The sequence below is a fragment of the Zophobas morio genome, unplaced genomic scaffold, assembly GCF_036711695.1.
Source record: "Zophobas morio isolate AGI-343-1 ecotype UQ-CSIRO unplaced genomic scaffold, CSIRO_AGI_Zmor_V1 ptg000030l, whole genome shotgun sequence".
Lineage (NCBI taxonomy): Eukaryota > Metazoa > Arthropoda > Insecta > Coleoptera > Tenebrionidae > Zophobas > Zophobas morio.
The window spans coordinates 17,793,802-17,814,765 of record NW_026972135.1 but is presented as its reverse complement, the minus strand read 5'-3'; the positions used below and the strand labels follow the sequence as shown (position 1 = coordinate 17,814,765).

Below are 20,964 nucleotides of genomic sequence, written 5' to 3'. Positions count from 1 at the left end.
AACAGAAAAAGAGTTGCACAAATTACAGTTGCTTTTTTTTAATTTCAGATTCATCAAAATTGTTAAGTCTCTTTTTTATTTATTTCACATTATTCTTATTGTTCTGCGCGTGAAGTTGAATACGATTTCTTTCCCAACCCCAAACCTAACGCTGAAAAGCAAAACAACAAGGAAGTACGTAAAAACGGATAACGGTACTCTATCGATTTCTGCTTGGACATGCGGCAAATCAGCACTGAATCTAAACCATGTTTCGCTTCGCCCAAGTGCGACATGCGGCAAATCTGCACCAGATCTGCACTAAACAGTAGAGGCGAAAATCCCTCGGACGCGATCTGGATATGCGGCAAACCAGTTCTAAGGTGACGGTATGTTCTGTTCATCTATTTATTAAAATAAAATATCTACATTGACAATGGGGTCATCTAACCTGTCAAATTTTTGACACATATGTTTTCCCCCAGAAACCCGTCAAGGTCACTTACACCAGACAAATTTTGAAAATTTACACTAGGGAGTGGTTCTATAGAAAAGATCACGACTTTATAATTAATGTAAGATCAATTAATTGCCGATTTTCTAATATGAAATCTTGTAAAACCTTGATACTACAGCAACACGTGTAATTTTTGAAAACAAAATAAGTGAAAATGATGCACTAAAAATTGCTCGTAAATTCACATTCATTTTTAGATTTTTAACTGCTCGTTATTCTATAGTTAATTTTTTACAGGAGCGGAAAAAATATCGCGCAACCCAAAAAACATACACGGTTTCTGGTCAAAGCTGACGGTTTGAATGGATTTTTTATTGTAAACTTCATGGGAAGACTTGCGTTCGCGTGAAACGCGTAGCTTAGCTCAATAGCTGGTTGTTCTGCGAAGATGGGGTTTTTTGGTCATAGACTACATAACTAAATAAAAAGCCGATTTCCAGTCATTCATTTATTGACATCACAGATTTGAATTGACAGAAAATACTAAATTTTACAACCTTGTTTTATTACGTAGGTGCCAGATAAGACAAAACATAATGAGAATTACACTATTACAACATTTTCGTGTGTGGTATTAAATCGATCAAAATAAAAATGTATCATTGAATACGTATTTAGAGCAACCGAACGAGGAACGCAAGGCGTTTTGAACATCATGAAAACTCCTATACAATAGAGTTAGTCCGAGAAAAAAAAGTTGCTCTAAAATCCTAGAAACACCTAATCGAAACAAAAAAGCCTGTTATTATCGTTTAAGTCAAGTAGAAATCTTAAACACTAGAAGTAGCATATTAAAATTGTGCTAAGTGAATATGAATATTGACAAAGATTCAAAATCTTCCCTACCTAATAGGAATGTTCAAGTAACTATTTACAGTATTTATAAAAATATACAATTTTAATGCGTTATTAGGGTAGCTAGTCGCTCAAACTGAATTTTTCAACTTGTTATTAGCTAATAACAAAGACAAATATTGCACTAAACCAATTACAGTATGGAGACTTGTCTATGATCATAATATATATACAATTGTGCGATGAATTAAATATTTACACGTCAAATATATACAGCGTGTTTCTTTTCACCAAGAAAATAAAATAACTGAATCAGTCGTAAAAATCTCGTTTTGGTAACGAATCAACCAAAATCCGTGGAATGTTTATTTGGAAATTATGGCAACAATAATCACATTGAAAAACCGAAAACCAAAAACTGGATTCGAGTAAGCACTAAACGAAAAGCGTAATCAAACTAAGACGACTTTAAATGCTAGGAAACTGTCATACAAGAAATCAACTGCTGACAAAGTTGATTGTAAACTAGGTGGTCTCCGGATATCCTCCGCATCTTCAACCCTTTCGAATCTTTCTGCTTGTCGATGACCTTCAGCTCGATCTGGATGCCCCCCTCGTACTCCAGAGACAACCTATCGCTCACGCTCTCCGAACTCGAGTACGTCTTCGGGGGGATTTGATCGTTGATGGTCCTTTTGACCATCTCCAGGATATCCGTCGATTGCAACTTCGAACAAACTTCGCTCAATTCAAACTCGAAGCTTCCGGAGTTTTTATGCAAATTCGTGTCGTGGAAATCCTCGCTCATCCTATAGTTCTGGAAAATCTGGAAATTCCCGGCGCCGGAATTCGTCAGTTCCTGACTTATTTGCATCTTTTCGTAGTTGTTGTCCACGGGTCTCAACCGTATGTCGCTGTCGCAGGCGTGACTGCTCTGAGTGTTCGAGCTCGAGCTCGGGCTCTGATTGCCTATGCTCAAGCTATCGTTCGACAGGGAGTCGTCCGAATACACGGAACTTTTATCAGAATTTCGCCTCAGAAAAAACTCAGACTCCTGAGTTTCGGACTCTTGGGGTTTGTTAAAAAATTTTGCTGCTTCCTCGTTCTCCTGGCTTGTTTTTCGACCGATGCCTTTTGTGATCGACGGCAGGTTTTCTGATGGCTCCGATATTATAAACGAGGGAATTTTTGAGATTTTTTGGTTGTCGAGGCTGTCCATGGAGTCTTCCGAGGTGTCGGAACCGGCCACTAGAGTTACTTCACTTCCTGAAAATAAAAACCGATTTTTTGTTTACCCATACATGCTTGAAAGTGACATACCTAATACATCCGTCACGGAGATCTGCGGATGCCCCACATTCTGTTGATCGTTCTTTACCATACTGTGCATGTGCGGCAGTTCCTCTTGTATCATATCCAGTCCCGGACTTCCCGGATTACTAATGGGCGAATTCGTCAAACTTCTATGGTTGTGTATGTTCAGAATGTGATGCATGTGGTGACCTTGATGCAGAAAGTTCGGTTGAAAGCCTGCTAAGCTCGAATAGCTCGTATCCATCTTGTCGTCCTGCAGCTGCTGGTTTCGTATTTCCAGCTGAAGACTAGTAGATGGCGTCCCTTGCGTTATGGAACCAGCGCCGGTCGTATTCAAGCCGCTTATGCCTATATTATAACATAGCAAACGGATATTGAAAAAAACTGTGCTCGATACTCACCTTGTGTGATGGATGAGATGGTTCCAGGCGCAGCGGGCGTTGGAACGTAAGTCCCAAAAACCGGAGACGTGCTGGGACTCAGTAGCGGGTTCATGATGGGTGAGTTGGTTCCAGAGTACATCGTCAGGTTGGGTACTTGTCCGAAGAGGTTTTGTTGTATGGGAGAGTTTAAATTGCTGCTGGGATTGGTACCGAACGGTGAAGTATGGAGAGGACTATTTGCGAAACTGCTTTGGTACGATTCAGGGGATGGACCCAACGATGGGTCCGCGGAGTAGAACTGATGGATGGGTGAGGGGCACTCGGTCATCTGGTGACGAATTTGCGAGTCCGAGACGAGTTGGTGGATGGGAGATCCTACGGAATTAAAAATTATTATTGATGGGAAGAGTTTGCTTGGACACGCCTACTAGTAGGCGGGGTCAAGGTAATGTAAATCACACCTTAACCTCAACGAAAAAACATGTCAATAAGATTATGAAAACAGTACTTTTGGAATCATTTTCCGTGTCCTTATTTACGGAGACGGCTGAAAACTATAAATAGTAGCAGTGTTTTTTCTATTTCTATCTCAAGTTTATACCCGAGTGGTCACGGATAAAAAAAAGTTAGGGCTCGTGTGGGATTCGAACCCACGTCCACCGATAGTTCAAGTGTTCAGCTCGGCGCTCTAACCAACTGAGCTAACGAGCCATTCCTATTTCTAGAATTGGTTTGGTAACGTAGGGGCCAATTCCAAGTTGGTGGCGCAAGTCACTGGTGCAGCGCAACTTTATAATGCTAATTTGGGTATCAAATGCTGGTTGCTAGGGGTGACGGAATAAACAAGCGCAATTTTTCGAGATAAATTGCGCCAACTTGCACTGCCTACTAGAGGTGCCGCAACTCCATGGTGCAAATTTCAATGGAAAATTCGAAAAATTGCGCTTGTTTATTCCGTTACCCCTAGCAACCAGCATTTGATACCCAAATTAGCATTATAAAGTTGCGCTGCACCAGTGACTTGCGCCACCAACTTGGAATTGGCCCCTTAGACGTTGTAAACGAGCAACAGTCAGCGTCGGACTGGCCCGCCCAGTCCTGATCTTTTAGGGTCCCTAAAGCATCACTTTAAAAGGTAATTTTATTATTTAAAAAAATATACATTACGAATATAGGTACGCGTATTCCGATAACTTGAGCTCGTGTTTATCACTGTTAGAAAATAATCAGTTGTGGCTGTGTAAGAATGCATAAATTGCGGTAGTGTGTAGCGCTGCCAACTTGAAGGAAAATCCCCTGAAGTAGGAGGGACATTTTTCTGCTTGACAGCACTAGTTCTGCGAAAATCAAATTTTGATAGAGATAATGAGGTCCACTAATAGTATATGTAATCACCTGTTCACCGAAACCCTCATATTTTAAATAGCTGCCATCATTTTCTACACTGTAGCTTTCTGTCAGTACTTATTATATGTATTATTAAAGATAAGTTAGTTCTCGACGTTTAAATCAACTAGATTGATTGCTCAAAAACAGATTAGTTATTATAACTACAAGGGATTACATTTTGCTCTTTTTTCTTAATATGTGTAGTCTTCTTTTCACAACAAGAAAGGTAAAACATGTTTAAAATGATAAATGTTTGTACGAAAGTATCGATTTTGCAATTAGGCTTCGCCCCTCGATCTGACAACGAATGAAAAATTCATCAGGGTTGAGATCGAGTCGGATGGGCGGGGCTTCTCTTTTGGTTTTCTTTTTTAATTAATACATTTAGTATACATATATTTCACATGGTAATTTTTCGTAGAAACATAAGGATTTTACAATTACGCTGCGCCCCTCGACTTACGATGAATAAAAAAATCATCAGAATTGCGATAGGGCGGGTGGGCGGGGCTTATATTTTGCCTTTTTTTAAAATATACATAGCCTTTTTCATAAAAAGAAACTTAAAACATGGTTAAATGATTTTTGCAAGGAATTATGGATTTTGCACTTATGGGGTGGAAACTAATTGCAAAATCGATATTTCCTTATACAAATGTTCCATTTTAAATGTTTTAAGTTTCATGTTGTGAAAAGAAGTCTACATATATTAAAGCAAAAAGGCAAAATGTAAGCCCGCCCACCCACCCTATCTCAATTGTGATGATTTTTTTTATTCGCCGTGAATCAAGGGGACGGAGCTTAATTACAAAATACTTATTTTTTTACAAGAAATTAAAAACATGTTTTTGAGTATCGTGTTGTTTAAAGAATACTATGTATATTAAGAAAAAAAGGTAAAGTATAAACCCCGCCCACCCATCCCATCTCAATTGTGATTTTTTTTATTCTTATAAACTTAAGTACCTTTAAAATGGATTTTTGTAAGCAAATATGGATTTTGCAATTAAGCCCCGCCCCTCGATCTGCCAACGAATAAAACATTTATCACAACTGAGAATTGAGACCAGGATGGGTATGGGTGGGACCTAATCTTTGGCTTTATTTTTCTCTTAATATACACAGTATTCTTTGAACAACACGATCTTCAAAAACATGTTTTTAATTTCTCGTAGAGAAATAAGGATTTTACAGTTCCGCCTGCTTGGCTCACGACGAATAAAAAAATCATCACAATTAAGATAGGGCGGGTGGGCGGGGCTACATTTTGGCTTTTTTTCTTAATATGTGTAGACTTATTTCCATAAAAACGAACTTAAAGCATTTTTGTTCAATTTTACCGATCTGTTTTGAGGCGATAAATTCATTCAAATCAAACCAATGTCTACGTGACATTCTTCCAATGTATAAATATAAACATTTTAAGCACTACGCATATTGCTGAGAGACCACTTTTGTCGTTGGTAATGTGTAAATATATTTTACAATGTCCGTACTTGTGTAGAGACGGTTTATACAGATATGCTTGCGCTGCTGGAGCATCAAGCCCTAGACGTTAAGCCTGAATGTAACGGAAAGTATAATTTATTTGGTTTTGATTTGGTTATTACAAAAATACGATTTCATCTGCGATTGACCGTTTGTTGACACATATGATCTCGAGATTGAGCAAAATGCAAAATTGGCCACTTCCGGGCGTTCCAGTAATTTATGACTTGCAGCCAGTGAGCCTGTAATATATTTTTTTTTAATGTTATAAGATAAGATACTCCTGCGCTTGTGGTGTGTAAATCGAATTTTGACCCCAGACATCACGAATTTTTGGAAACTGCAAAACCGAATGCTCTGAAATCTTTACACGTTATCCGAAAACATTTTTTTTTATTTTTCGAAGACGCAGGATTTGTTGGACTGTACTTCAAAGGCGAAGGAAGTTCTATCGAAGTAACCTTGGACCAAATTTTGTTCGTATTAAGACAATACGTACGTTGTAAGCGCAATGTGAATGTCGTAAATTTTTTCTCAGAGAAAATAGAGTTTAAAATTAAATTTCAATAAAACAGGGACAAAATATGTCAGTAAGGATTCTTAAGGACAAAAAAAAAACAATCATCCTATGTTAATTTACCTCGTTTTTAGGCGTTTTTAAAATTGGAAAGAAAATTGTCCCGAACTACAACCAGAACCAACATTGAATCCGTCGACAATACTATTTATGTATAAATATATAGAACGTTTTCTAAAAATTGTCAAATTTGATTCAAGATATAACAACAATTTTAGAAAACGTATATGCAACGTACGCAATATCGGGCGAGCAACATAATTTGTAATCGAGTCATCCTTGGAACTGAACCCGCATATCTTCTCTGAAATGATATGTCTAAAGCTATGCCATAGAAAAGTTTTTATCAAAAATTTTAATTGCCGATAGTTTCTAAATTGAAACAAACACCCAAAAAGCCAATCACCACGATCCTTATAAAGTGATTTTTAACTTATATTTAAATTTTACGTCATCGCTTTGTTACTTTTAACAACTGTCACATACAACGTCCCCTTTAACCTTGATTTTCCTCTTTTCTTGCTTGTCGTTGCTTCTTTACATTCTTGACAGTTCACCTTGTTATTACACGTTATATCACGGGATACGTAATAAATAGGCTTCGGATCTTAGGTTTTTTGCCTTTTTATATATTTATCCGAATTTAAAAAAATCTGTTTATTTAACGCCCATTTATTACTACCTAAAATGCCTAATTTACCGTTAGAGACCTAAAGTGTTAACTAAACGACCTAATTGCAAATTTTAAAAGACTTAAAATAGGATTCCACGACCAACGAAGCGGACGTGCTTGCACAATAGAGATTTTCCGTGAATTCATTGTTTTGGCTGGCAGATTGTTTAAAAATGGGTTGTAAACAACGCCCTTGAGTTTAATGGTACGAGTTGGTGTCGCCAACTGACAACGCTGGCTTGCATTTCATTTAGATTATAGCCGGAAGGAGGTGAATCTCTGAAAAAGCATTTTATTTTAAAAGTTTATTGTTAGTGATACTGAGCGTCTTTGCGTGTTAGTGATTTTTGTGCATACAGTAAAGAATCCTCAAAATGCCTAAGGTAAAATCATCCATGAAAGATAAAATCAAATTATGGTTAGAGAATAATTTGGACACTAACTTTCTATTACCTTCTTCACCCAAAGACAATGAGTTATTCTGCAAAGTGTGTGGAAAAGTTGTAAGTAAACATTTAAAATAATGAAGCTTGAATTATGTTCACACTTTTGTTTCCTAGTTTAAGTGCGAAAAAAAATCACACTTTGAACAACACTGCAGTGGCGATGCACATAAAAAGAACGAGTATAAATCCAGTAAACAGACTTTATTAAACATTAGTTCCGACAATGATTTTACGCAATTTTGCACCGATTTATGTAGGGCATTTACCGCAGCAAATATTCCATGGAATAAAGTTAGTTGTCCTGAGTTTTAAATTTCATGCATAAATATACAGGATGGCATTTACCCTCAGAAAGCACTCTGAGAAAGAAAATATTTACCAAAAGATTACGATATGGTGAGCACTAGAATTTTTATTTAAAAATTTTTTAACATAAATTTTATAATTTACAGGTAATTAAACAAATTAGAAATTCTATTGGCAATAATAATACATGGATTAGCGTCGATGAGACGACGGACAGGTTAGGAAGATACATAGCCCATTTACTAATTAGAAAGTTATCTTCTGAAGAAGCTGGCCGTCCATTTCTACTAGCTTTGAAGCAGCTTGATAAAACTAATAGCAACACAATCTCGAGATTTATAAACGAATCATTGGATGTGCTATTGATAATTTTAAGCATTGAAATTATTATAATTTATTTAATTGTTAATGTTTAGCTTTATTGTGGCCAAAAGGAACTGAACACAAAAAAGTTAAATGGTTTGTATCAGATGGTGCTTCATACATGATCAAAACTGGTACTAATTTGAAGGTGTTTTATGAAAATATAACACACTTAACATGTATGGCACATGGGTTATATATAGTGTCTGAAACAATTAGACTGAATTATCCGGATGTCAATGGGATAATTAGCAATGTTAAGAAAAACTTTTTAAAAGCACCAATAAGCGTAGAGTTTTATAAAAACAGCACCAAATACACCTCTCCCACCTGAACCTGTATTAACCAGGTGGGGCACTTGGATTCAAGCAGTATTGTTTTATGCAGAACACTTTGATGTTTTAAAACAAGTCAGTAAATATATAATGGTTTTTACTATCATTTTTATATTGAATATTTTTAAGTTGTAATGTCATTTGAAGCCACAGATGCACAAAGCATTAAAAAAGCTCAAGAATTCCTGAATAAAGCAAACGTTAAAAATAAACTCTTGTACATTAAAACTCACTTTAAAATTAAACCAAAGTATGGAAATTGTGGAAAAAGTGTATATATCTTTAACACACCAGGAAAGGTGGGGGAAATGGCGTTCCAAAAATTATGTTCTCTATTAAAAAAGAATCCAGGATACGATTTTATATGTTCAGTGGATAACATAATTTGCGGTAATGGAAATGCTACCAACAATACATACATAAATGAAAACGTAGATTGTTCAATATTTAATTTTGCACCCATCACTTCTTGTGATGTGGAACGCACGTTTTCAAAACTTAGAAGTGTTTTAAGCGATCAAAGGTGTAAATTTATAATCGAAAATTTAGAGAAATATATAGTTTGCTTTAGTAACTCATTTTAAATACCTGAATTAATATTTTATTTTTTGTTAAATGCGACTTGCTTTAATTTGATCGCCATTTTTTTGCGAGAATTAGGACGTAACTATAGATCGTTTGTTTGTTTAATCATTTTTTTGTTTGTTACACAAAATATTTGTTTCATGTTTTTTTTTAATATATATTTTTTAGATGTAGGTATGCTTTTTCGTTGAGCAAATATTTTTTCCTCCAGGTTTTTAAACTAAACTAAGATTTTTATAACCTAATTCGTCAATTTTGGGACCTAAAAATGTCTCCTTTTATTCATTTTTTAACGACCTAAAATCCGAAGCCTAGTAATAAATGGGACAAAAATCTTATAAAAGCGGAACATCGGAAGCAAAATTTAGTCGAATCCCAGGGTGCTTCTGATGAACTGCCAAAATTTTCCAACTTGAATCGGTCGTATTAAATGGTTAATTTATGAATTTTTGCTTTTATAGAGTGGAATTTTCTTTTACTATAATTTCATCATTTCTTGTTACTGTGTAAGGCATGTTAGATATTTCTAGATGCAGCAACTGATTCAGAGTTTCCATTAATACTAACAAGGGAACCACTGGACCTAAACTCTGGTTCGATCTGTAATAATTAAGGCGGAATTCATGAATATTCAAGTCTCCAGTATTAAAAATACAAAATATTCTTCAGAACTCCAGCCAGGAGGAAAATATGCTATATAAATACAAATGTATGAGGGTCTTTGCCAACACAATTTTATACGACGAGTTGCGAGCTTCGTTCGCTCCACCAACTCACTCACCTGGAATCGAGCGCGGCGGGCTAGACCTCGCTTGCAAGCCCCTCTGAAGCCTCTGACACTCCTGTTGTGGGGTCGAAGGGCTCAAAGTGCGCGAGCCCGACGCCGAGCCCTCGCTGCCTCGCCTCACCGGACTGAACCTCTCCATAGATTTGGGTTCCCGCCCTACGATACATGCATTATATATTGAATGTGGCTGATTTCGTACCGCTTAACACTTCAGCGAAATGAAAAAAAGCACTAAAATAAAAAAAAAACACAAAAACAAACCTTGCAACTCTTGTACTGTGGGTAAATGCGGTTTGACAGCGTGCCGCGAGAGTTTTCGTTGTGACAACATGGGAGGCATGTGGTTACGCTTCATGCGTGCTTCAACTTCCATCACTACTTCGGGTGGGATTACTAAACAAGGCATGCAAATTACACAAAAACTCAACAAAAATAAAAAAAAAAAAAAATTTGTAAAGCAAGCAACAAACACAGGTCTAACACAAATCGTTATGGATTCACAAGAATTGACAAAAAATGAACGTGTACCTGGCGGGCGTTCCATCACTGTTAAGAGACCGGTACGTCGGGTACGTACTCCAGAGCCACCGGCTGACTGTAGAGAATGGACTTCTTCGGGGTTGGCCATGGTGTGGCGTTTCGCGTTGCCCCTACCTTGCATGTACCTGGGGGATATAAAATTTGAGTTACCGTAGTTGCAACGGTTACAAATTGCGTTTGGAAAATTGGGTCATAAATACCCCATCTTTCAAACCACTTTCAGACAAACTTTCAAAAATCCATGGTCGTCTTTGATCCTGTTTTCTATTGTTCTCTCGATATTAAGTACTGCGGTAATGTATTAGTATTTTACAGCAAAGTACTTTTTTCACAAAGGAGATTGAATCGAGATAGATGAGTTATTTTAAAGAACTAACGTCACTTAAAAATGACGTCACATGGTTAAAAAAAAACACTGCAGCTACCAGACCTTAACGTAGTTAATACCTTGCCACTGCTGCCAACTCGTCCAACGCCGGCTGCTCAAGCGGTTGCGTCACCGTCCCACTGCTCAAACTGGGATTCCCACTCGAGCTCGTCGACATTATCGATAGTTGTTCGTGCGAGCCCGGCGTGCCCCAAGCCATGTGTAAATTAGCTCCACCATCCGACGCCCTCCTGCCGAAGCCGCCCGCGGCGTTCAGAACGGTCGGAGGCTTAAGCAAATGGGGATCTTTCCCTCCGAAGTAGTGGGGGTTCTGTTGGCCCAAAATGGGAAGATGTAAGGGAAGATTCGTATGGGGAAGTAGTTTCGTTCCGTTGGGGTCCTGCTGAGCTTGGGCCATGTAGTGCGTTTCGAGAACCTAGGTATCATCGTCAGAGGTAAGAATTTACGGTTTAGTGATTGTGTCTACCTGTTCGTGTGCTGAGTCTCCAGGTCCCACGGTGTGTCTCCGCACCGTCAAGTAGCGGTCGCCTGACGATGAACAACTTCCGTAACCTGTAGTCGAAGAGGAGGGGACACTTAAGGAACACGCCTCCTCTGATGCGTCCTGATCCATTTCCTTGAACTTAAAGAAAACAGTGACGTTAAAGAGAAGTTTTTTCCAAACTCAAAGTAGTAACAAGAAAAAAAAACTAATACGATAATTCTCTTAACCCGACGCTCAATTCTCTTTTTTGAATACTATATTATGTATTATGTTCCTGAATGCTTCCTATTCCAGAAAACTCTCGTCTACAACGATGACTATTGGTATGCAACACGGATTGGTTTTTAAAATAGGTTTGATTACATTTATCTTACTCAACCTGTATGATGAAAGGCTCGTAAGACCTTCAAAATACTCTGTCTCCATACTAGAAACAAACAAAATCTCTCAACTTACTTCGAATGACAAGTCTGGTATGTAAAAACGTGTCTGAAATGGAATTATTTATTCTCCCATGTGACAAACAATTATCCTTTTTTAGTGTATACTTTCACAAGTTATATGTAGATAATTTTTATCGTGACACTAAAACAAGGCTAGGGAAAGGAAAAAAGATAATAAAGATAGTTTGTAATTGCTTTTTACCGTGCTATTGGTCGTAAATTGTTACTTGAAATTTCTTATTTTTGAAATATAAAAACAATTGTTCATATTATGTATTCAATAAATAAGAGAAATCATAATACAGCTTTAATTAAAAAAGTGTACGTACAGACAGCATCTTGTTTGCAGCAATCTTAACATATTTATACTTTCTACGTTGTATTTAAATATTACTGTGGGATCTAACAGTGATTTGAACATCGATATCCATATTAAACAAACATGGCCTAGTAGTTCGAGTCAAATGTTGATTTTTTCAGCGTTTCGGTATCTACATACATGATCATTGTTTATTTATTACTTTCCTTTGTTCTCAGTAAGTCTTTACAAAACAGTTCTTTTCAGAACTATTGTGTTCAAACGTTTTATTTGTTCTTTTTTGTTCGTTGTTATAATAAACGAGGTTATTGTTAAACCTGCCAAGGTCTCAAGACCTATAGTGCTTGTTAATCTAATAGAATATACATGTTTTCCATGAAAAGCACAGCAGTGGTGATCTTTAGATAACTAAAACTGTTCATGAAAAAGTATTCATCAGTTGGAAAGTCATAGTGACACCGAAATTTCCACAAGCAAAAGGTCTTGACAAAGACTGAAAAATGAAAATGAAAACGTGATAAAGTTCAATGTAAAAAGACAACAGTAACATTATATCGAATTTCATTGCTGAAGATTCTGTTAACCTCAAAAATTGGTTGGGTAACTAGCGCCATCTCTCCATATATTTTGAATAATTATGAATGACGGAACCACGGTGGTAGAAGTAAGGTGTGGAAACAAGCCGCTCCAATTTGTTGAATAAAACACGCATCCCAGTAGGCTTATTTACTACGAAATAGTATGCAGCACAGTATGTCCATCTATGTATTAACATTTCAACTTGTCAGTGTATTTATGAATGAAATAAGTGACAGATTCGTTGGAGGGAAAATAAATCACAGCACTACGGTTTGTGGTTGGTCTTTGATGTGAATCGTGTGATTGGCGGATGATTCGACATTTGTGATTGGGTAATAAATGACATTGGCATAAATGTCAAAGACTTAATACAGTTTTCTATTACTTAATTTCAACTGATCTCTCTAGACGTCGCTGCGGTGTGGACAGATAATGACATATAATCCAAACCACGCGATTTGTGTTTTATACCAATGATTTTGAGGAAAGTTATGAATGAGGTTTCCACACCTTACTTCTACCACCGTGGACGGAACACAAAAGTTTGGCTTTCAAACGTGTCGATGATTTTGGCAAATGACATACTCTCTAAGAAAATAGAGGGTGGGTGGGCGAGGATAGTATTTGTTAAGATAAGACTGATTTTGGCATTTTCGACCATTTATATCCGAAAATTAGTTGAAGACATTTTTTTTCTTGTAGATTTCGATATCCAGAAGTCATTTTCGCCTTCATTTCTTCGGAAATTCTACTGTTTTTCTAAAATCGCTGACCAAAATACAGCAATTTTTCGTTTCGTCGCAATAGTTCTCTATAAAAATTTTGTAGATAAAAAAGGAAATTATTATTAATTTTTGTTCCATTATTTCATTATTAGTTTCCACTCCCACTCGACAGAAGAACATAATTAACCCCGCCCACCCACCCCGTCTTCTTTTCAGTAATTGATTTTATCCGAACTGAATGAAATGAATGATCTTATATTGAACAGAAACAAAATTAGTAGTTAGAATGAGAAGAGGGTGGATGCGCGATGCTAGTACTTGCTAAGATAAGGCTGATTTTAACAAAAAAAGTTACGTTAGCGTTTTTTTTACTTTTCCACATTCTAGATTCTATAATTAGTTTCCATTCCCACTCAACAGAAGAACATAGAAAATATATAAAAAATCGAAAGGTCGGAGAATCTAAAATTCCAGAAATCGAGATATTGAAAAATCGGAAAGTCGAAAAATTGAAATAGCGAAAAATCGAATTTCCGAAAAACCGAGAAATTGAAAAATCCGCAGATCGAAAAGTGGAAAATATTTGAGAATTGTAAAATTGTAAAATCGAATTCCTAAATGAAGAAATGGAAAAATAAAAGAATCAACAACTGAAAAACCGAAATATCGAAATGTTGAAATGTCGAACATCGAGTTATCGAATAGTCGAAAAATCGAGAAACTGAAATATTTGAAAATTGAAAACACCAAAAATTGAAACGAAAAATTAAAAAATGGCAAAGTCGAAGAATAATATTTATTAATATTATTTTTGTTAATACAGCTTCATCTGTCATAAATCTAAAAAAAAATGGTCTAAAGAGTTTAGACAGTACTTAACTCGCTGTCGGGAACACGACGACTATTGTGTTTTTTTTCTCATTACATTTTTGTAGCGGGGCAAATTAAAAAAAAAAATGCGATGACGTCATCAACATTTTTGCAAGGACACGTATATGAGTTTGGATAGATGTAGTGGAATACTAAAAATAAAAGTACTGTATTCCCAAATTTTCGGGAAATTGAATTGGGTCGTCTTGAATATTGATTTATAATCAATAAAATAACGAAACAGATTACTCACATATGCCGCGTGTATTAGCAGAGGCGAATCAAAATGATGTATGTATAAGCATTCTTAATTTAAGACAACAAGCGATAACATTTGTTGAGATTGTACACGTGAGAGTCAAACAGAGAAACTGCAAACAATACCGATGGTCGCCCAGACTTTTTTTATTGCTTCGACTTCCGCTTATTATATAAGACATTGGGTTTTATTTCAATTTTTGATGGTGTAATTCATAATTGGTTGATCATAACTTGTCTATACTACATTCACGGGACCTAGTCAACGCAATAAAACAAATGCACGTCTGTTTCAAACGAGTTTTTACTTTACAAAATTTTGTGTCTATCAAATTGGGTTGGTGCAATGTAATACTAATAATAACAGTGTTGAATCTCCAAATTTGCTGGAATGGAGTGAACTATTCCTGACTTAATTAATAAAATAAATTGACTCATTCATTAATTTTTTTGAGCGACCTGTTAAGCAAATCTAAAAAATATGAATGGAATGATAAATCACAAGTGCAGATTCATCATATTTTTTCATTTTAGACAGGACATATTCAGCAAAATTTTGGGATGACGTCATCAATTTTTTTTAGGGGGGATGAGCAAAACCATTTTGATTAAAAATTTATCATGCTTATGATAACTGTAAAACATCTCCAAGATTTCAAAGCATTCGGTTTTGTAGTTCCTGATTAAATCAATTAATTAAATTCACCCATTTATTAATTTTTTGATCACCTGTATATGCAAATCCAAAAAATATGAATAGAATGCTAAATCACAAGTACAGACTCATCATATTTTGTTGTACATTTTAGGTAGGATTTATTCGACAAACTTTTGAGGTGACGTCATCAATTTTTTGGAGGGGACAACTAAATATATTTTGAATAAAAATGTATCACACTTAACATCACTTTAAATCATCTCCAAGATTTCAAAGCATTCGGTTTTGTAGTTCCTGATTAAATCAATTAATTAAATTCACCCATTTATTAATTTTTTGATCACCTGTATATGCAAATCCAAAAAATATGAATAGAATGCTAAATCACAAGTACAGACTCATCATATTTTGTTGTACATTTTAGGTAGGATTTATTCGACAAACTTTTGAGGTGACGATGACGTCATCAATTTTTTGGAGGGGACAACTAAATATATTTTGGATAAAAATGTATCATACTTAACATCACTTTAAATCATCTGCAAGATTTCAAAGCATTCGGTTTTGCAGATTCCAAATTAAAGTGCTAAATGTTTTCATAATTTTGATTTTTTTCAAAAAATCTGAACGTTTCGGGTAAAAACTCAATTTGGAGTCATAAACTACGTATGTAGGACTATGTTATTTTATACAATTTAAAACCCATTTACTATGTACAATTTTGAAGTGACGTCATCGCATTAGTGATGGGGATGATTAGGCAAATTTTGGTTAGCGTTTTACCATCTACATGATATTCCAAATATAAATACAAAATTTCACAACAATCGGTGCCTTACTTTCGGAGATTATCTGTCTAATCAAAATCCGGGACGGCAGACTGACGGACAGACAGACGGAAACGGGAGGCCTACTTCTTCGTCTTCTAGGGGTCATAAAAGGTTGAGAAAATGTAAAAGTAGAGAGTCGTCCGACAGACTCGATTACAATACTTCCTTTGCTTACGCTCGGGAAGTAAAAATGTTTTGGACAAACGCTACGTACTTTTCGTCACAGAATCCGAATCTGTAATAAAAATTCGGAGTTCCTATTTAAGATATCAAAGTTGCCTCCCGCTTCACCTACAAATAGCGGTGAGGGGATTAGTTTTTTGCACCAAGGTATTTCCCCCATGAAATGATAAATTTTGAATCAGAATATTTTTTTTGTAGAGTGCTTATTTTTAGAGATATCTGAAAATTTCAGGTTAAAAAAATCACCCTGTGTAATAAAAATTGTAGGTTTTATTTCAAGCCATTTCAAGATTTTTACTTCCCGAGTGTAAGCAAAGGAAGTATTGTAATCGAGTCCGTCGGCCGACTCTCTACTTTTACGTTTTCTCGATCTTTCATGACCCCTAGAAGACGAAGAAATAGGTCTCCCATTTCCGTCTGTCTGTCCGTCTGTCCGTCTGTCTGTCCGTCTGTCCGTCTGTCCGTCCGTCTGTCCCTCTGTCCGTCTGCCCCCGGATTTTTATTAGACAGATAATCTCCGAAAGTACTCGACCGATTGTTGTGAAATTTTGTACTTATATTAAGAATATCATGTACATGGTAAAACGCTAACCAAAATTTGTCTAATCATCCCCACCACTAATGCGATGACGTCACTTCAAAATTGTACATAGTAAATGGGTTTTCAATTGTATAAAATAACATAGTCCTACACATGTAGTTTACAACTCTGAATCGACTTTTCACCCGAAACGTCCAGATTTTTGGGAAAAAAATCAAAATTATAAAACAACATTTTGAAATTTAATTTTTAATTTGCTAACCAGAATGCTTTGAAATGTTGCAGATGTTTTAAGGCTATAAAGAGCATCATAAATCTTTAGTCAAAAAATATTTGCTTATCCCCTCCAAAAACTTGATGACGTCAGCTCAAAAGTTAGTGGAATAAATCATATCTAAAATGTACAAAATATGATGAGTCTGTACTTGTGATCTATCACTCCATTCATATTTTTTGGATTTGCATATACAGGGTGACTCAAAAAAAATTAATGAATGCGTAAACATATTTTATTGATTTAATCAGGAACTACAAAACCGAATGCTCTGAAATCTTGCAGATGTTTTAAGGTCATAAAGAGCATAATAAATGTTTAGTCAAAATATATTTGCTTATCCCCTCCAAAAACTTGATGACGTCAGCTCGAAAGTTTGCCGAATAAATCATATCTAAGATGTACAAAATATGATGAGCCTGTACTTGTCATTTATCACTCCATTCATATTTTTTGGATTTGCATATACAGAGTGACTTAAAAAAATTAATAAATGCGTAAATATATTTTATTGATTTAATCAGGAACTACGAAACGGAATGCTCTGACATCTTGCAGATGTTTTAAGGTTATAAAAAGCATAATAAATGTTTAGTCAAAATATATTTGCTTATCCCCTCCAAAAACTTGATGACGTCAGCTCGAAAATTTGCCGAATAAATCATATCTAAAATGTACAAAATATGATCAGTCTGTACTTGTGATCTATCACTCCATTCATATTTTTTGGATTTGCATATACAGGGTGATTCAAGAAAATAAATGAAAGCGTAAATTTATTTTACTGATTTACTCAGGAACTACAAAACCGAATGCTTCGAAATCTTGAAGATATTTTAAAATTATCATAAGCATGGTAAATTTTTGATCAAAACGTATTTGGTCGTCCCCCCTAAAAAATTTATGACGTCACCACAAAATTTTGCTGAATAAATCCTGTCTAAAATGTACAAAATATGGTGAGTCTCTTCTTGTGATTTATCATTCCATTCAAATTTTTTCGATTTGCATATACAGGGTGACTCAAAAAAATTAATGAATGCGTAAATTTATTTTATTGATTTAATCAGGAACTACAAAACCGAATGCTTTGAAATCTTGCAGATGTTTTAAGGCTATAAAGAGCATAATAAATTTTTAGTCAAAATATATTTGGTTATCTTCTACAAAAAACTGATGACGTCAGCTCAAAAGTTTGCCGAATAAATCGTATCTAAAATGTACAAAATATGATGAGTCTGTACTTGTGATTTATCATTCCATTCATATTTTTGGATTTGCATATGCAGGGTGACTCAAAAAAATTAATGAAGGCGTGAATTTATTTTATCGATTTAATCAGGAATTACAAAACCGAATGCTTTGAAATCTTGGGAATATTTTAAAGTTATTATAAGCATGGTAAATTTTTGTTCAAAATGTATTTGTTCATCCCTCCTAAAAAAATTGATGACGTCACCCTTAAATTTTGCTGAATAAATCCTATCTAAAATGCAAAAAATATGATGAGTTTGTACTTGTGATTTTTCATTCCATTCATATTTTTTAGATTTTCTTAAGAGGTGGTTCAAAAAAATTAATGAAGTCAATTTATTTTATTGATTAAATTAAAGGCAACACTTATTATTAGTATTACACCGCAACCAACCCAATCTGGTAGACACAAAATTTGTTAAAGGAAAAACTCGGTTGAAACATAAGGGTAGCACGCTTATTTACATCGACTTTAACATTACAGACCTGCATTTGTTTTATGCGTTCACTTGGTTCCGCGAATGTGAAATAGACATGTTTATAATCAACCAATTGTGAATTTAACCGTCAAGAATTAAAATAAAACCCAATGTTTTATATAATAAGCGGAAGTCGAAGCAATAAAACCGATGGTCGTTTTGTTTACAGTTTCTCTGTTTGACTCTCACGTATGCTGTTACGCCTGTCATCTTAAATTAAGAATGTTTATACATACACGATTTTCAGTTGCCTCTGATACGTATACGTGAGTAAATTGTTTCGTTATTTTATTGATATATAATATAATAATTTTATTCTTAGTATTACACTACATCTATCCCAACTGATATACGTGTCCTTGCAAAAATGTTGATGACGTCATCGCATTTTTTTTTAAATTCCCACTACAAAAATGTAATGAGAAAAAAAACACAATAGGCATGCAGTCGTCAAGTTTCCGACAGCGAGGGAAGTACTGTCTAAACTCTTTAGACCATTTTTTTTTAATAACGCTGACATCACAAATGCAAACTGACAAGTAACTTCAATGGAAAACAACACTACCACCATCACAGTTTTTGAAAAAATTTAAATCTATGACTCAGAGTATTTTTTTCGTATGGTAGTAACGCGCGACTTTAACGTCAAATTTCAAATTGAGCTTGACAATCTGTCCGTAGTACCAACTTACAAACAAAATTCATAACCTACTAGATATCAAACATTAACGAAAGGCCTGTATTGTTTAATTTGTCTTTAAAGTCAGGTGTATTTTTCATGGTATGAAAAAGAACACATGTAGATACCTGTGGCGAAAATTTTACTTGTATTTTTTAGCGTACAGAAAGCATTTGTGGGCGATCTTAAATTCGACACAGTTGTCAAAAGTCTAGTTGATATCGTAATACAGTCTCGGCCACAAAATCTTGGGCAGTTCTGTCATTCGAGTGACATAAGCTCTAAAACAGGCTTTATGTACTTATAACCTCAAATTTGCCATGTTTGTCCTTTTGACGTAGACTAAAATGTGGATGATGACGTATGTCAAAAATTAATTTTTAAAAGTGTCAATCATTATGACAATAAAGCATAGACTGACCACATCGTGTTTTTTGTTAAATGACAGAAAAATACTGCCCAAGATTTTCTGGATGAAACTGCACCACAAAAATATTTACTTTCATTGACTAAATTTGGTTTTAAAAACGAATACGTGTTATAGCTGCTTTCAAAATAAGAGAGTAAAACTACCTGGAAAACTTACTTGACTTTTAGGATATCATAATACGGCCAGAAGTTTAATCCATTATACCTGGTACAAGCTGTCAATCATTCCTATTGGCCCACCTACCGCTTAGGGTTGGAAAACCCTAAAAGTCAAGTCAGTTTTTCAGGTACTTTTACTATCTTATTTTGAAAGCAGCTATACCTTATTAACTTCAGTCTAAGTTAATTTTGTCATCTCCTAGTTACTTTATCAACAATGGAGTGTCAGGAGGTATGATGAAGACTAGAAATATACATACTTTGAATTCTTTTAATAGTATTTTACATCGACACTATGTTTGTGCTGGCCCCCTGAAATACCATGTATAGATTTCCATTTAATAAAATACATGAGAATAGAATTGAATCAATACAGAACAAATACTTAAATTTATATCCCGTTATTTTCCCAATCATATAAAAAATTCCCCCGTCAGGAAATCGCGCCCAGGAAGTCGTGACATCCTATTCTTTTTTTTTTTGTAAATTTGTCTTGTAATTCTTTTAAGTTAAGATTAGCCGTAAGATTTATTATTTTATCCGTGTAGCTGGTGGTAAGGAATAAACCCGATTTATTATTTAAAATATTTCTTGCCGTTGTATTTTATTGTCTTATTTTCGCGGGCGCTCACCATCTGGAGATTCGTGTCTCCGGCTTGAGAGCAACCCCGGTGCTCCCTCCCCCAGCGGCGAAAGCGCCACCCTCGGCGGCCTGAAGGTCACCGCATAAGCTTAGGTCGGCCAGACGTGTTTTTATTAGGGATGTACCGACTAGTGGCCGACCCGGTCGGATAAGCCGACTATTCGGCCGTTTTTCCTCGTCGGCTGTCAGTCGGCGACTGGTCGGCTAAATAGCCGATCGGTCGGCTTTTTTTTTATTAAAATTAAAATAGTGTATACTACAATTAAAGCCGGTGTACAGAACCTCAATTAAA

The 20,964-nt window shown here is 35.5% G+C and overlaps 1 protein-coding gene and 1 non-coding gene across 4 annotated transcripts in view; both read right to left on the bottom strand.

The window, feature by feature from the left end:
* Positions 1–929: 929 nt before the first annotated feature.
* Positions 930–20,964, bottom strand: part of LOC135137794 (serine/threonine-protein kinase SIK3 homolog) — a 189,939-nt gene continuing 169,904 nt past the window's right edge. The window contains exons 7-14 of one of the 3 annotated variants that reach the window (XM_064067526.1): positions 11,332–11,487; positions 10,925–11,280; positions 10,466–10,602; positions 10,199–10,330; positions 9,932–10,093; positions 3,007–3,363; positions 2,612–2,953; positions 930–2,557 (exon numbers count right to left, since the gene is read on the bottom strand). In XM_064067526.1, coding sequence (XP_063923596.1) covers positions 1,767–2,557; positions 2,612–2,953; positions 3,007–3,363; positions 9,932–10,093; positions 10,199–10,330; positions 10,466–10,602; positions 10,925–11,280; positions 11,332–11,487 — 2,433 coding nt within the window. In that variant the 3' untranslated portion in view covers positions 930–1,766. The remainder of the gene's footprint in view (positions 2,558–2,611; positions 2,954–3,006; positions 3,364–9,931; positions 10,094–10,198; positions 10,331–10,465; positions 10,603–10,924; positions 11,281–11,331; positions 11,488–20,964) is intronic. The other 2 variants (XM_064067529.1, XM_064067527.1) reach the window with 2 other exon arrangements.
* Positions 3,618–3,699, bottom strand: Trnaf-gaa (transfer RNA phenylalanine (anticodon GAA)). The gene is given in 2 exon segments: positions 3,618–3,655; positions 3,662–3,699. It is a non-coding gene; the product is annotated as a tRNA-Phe (tRNA).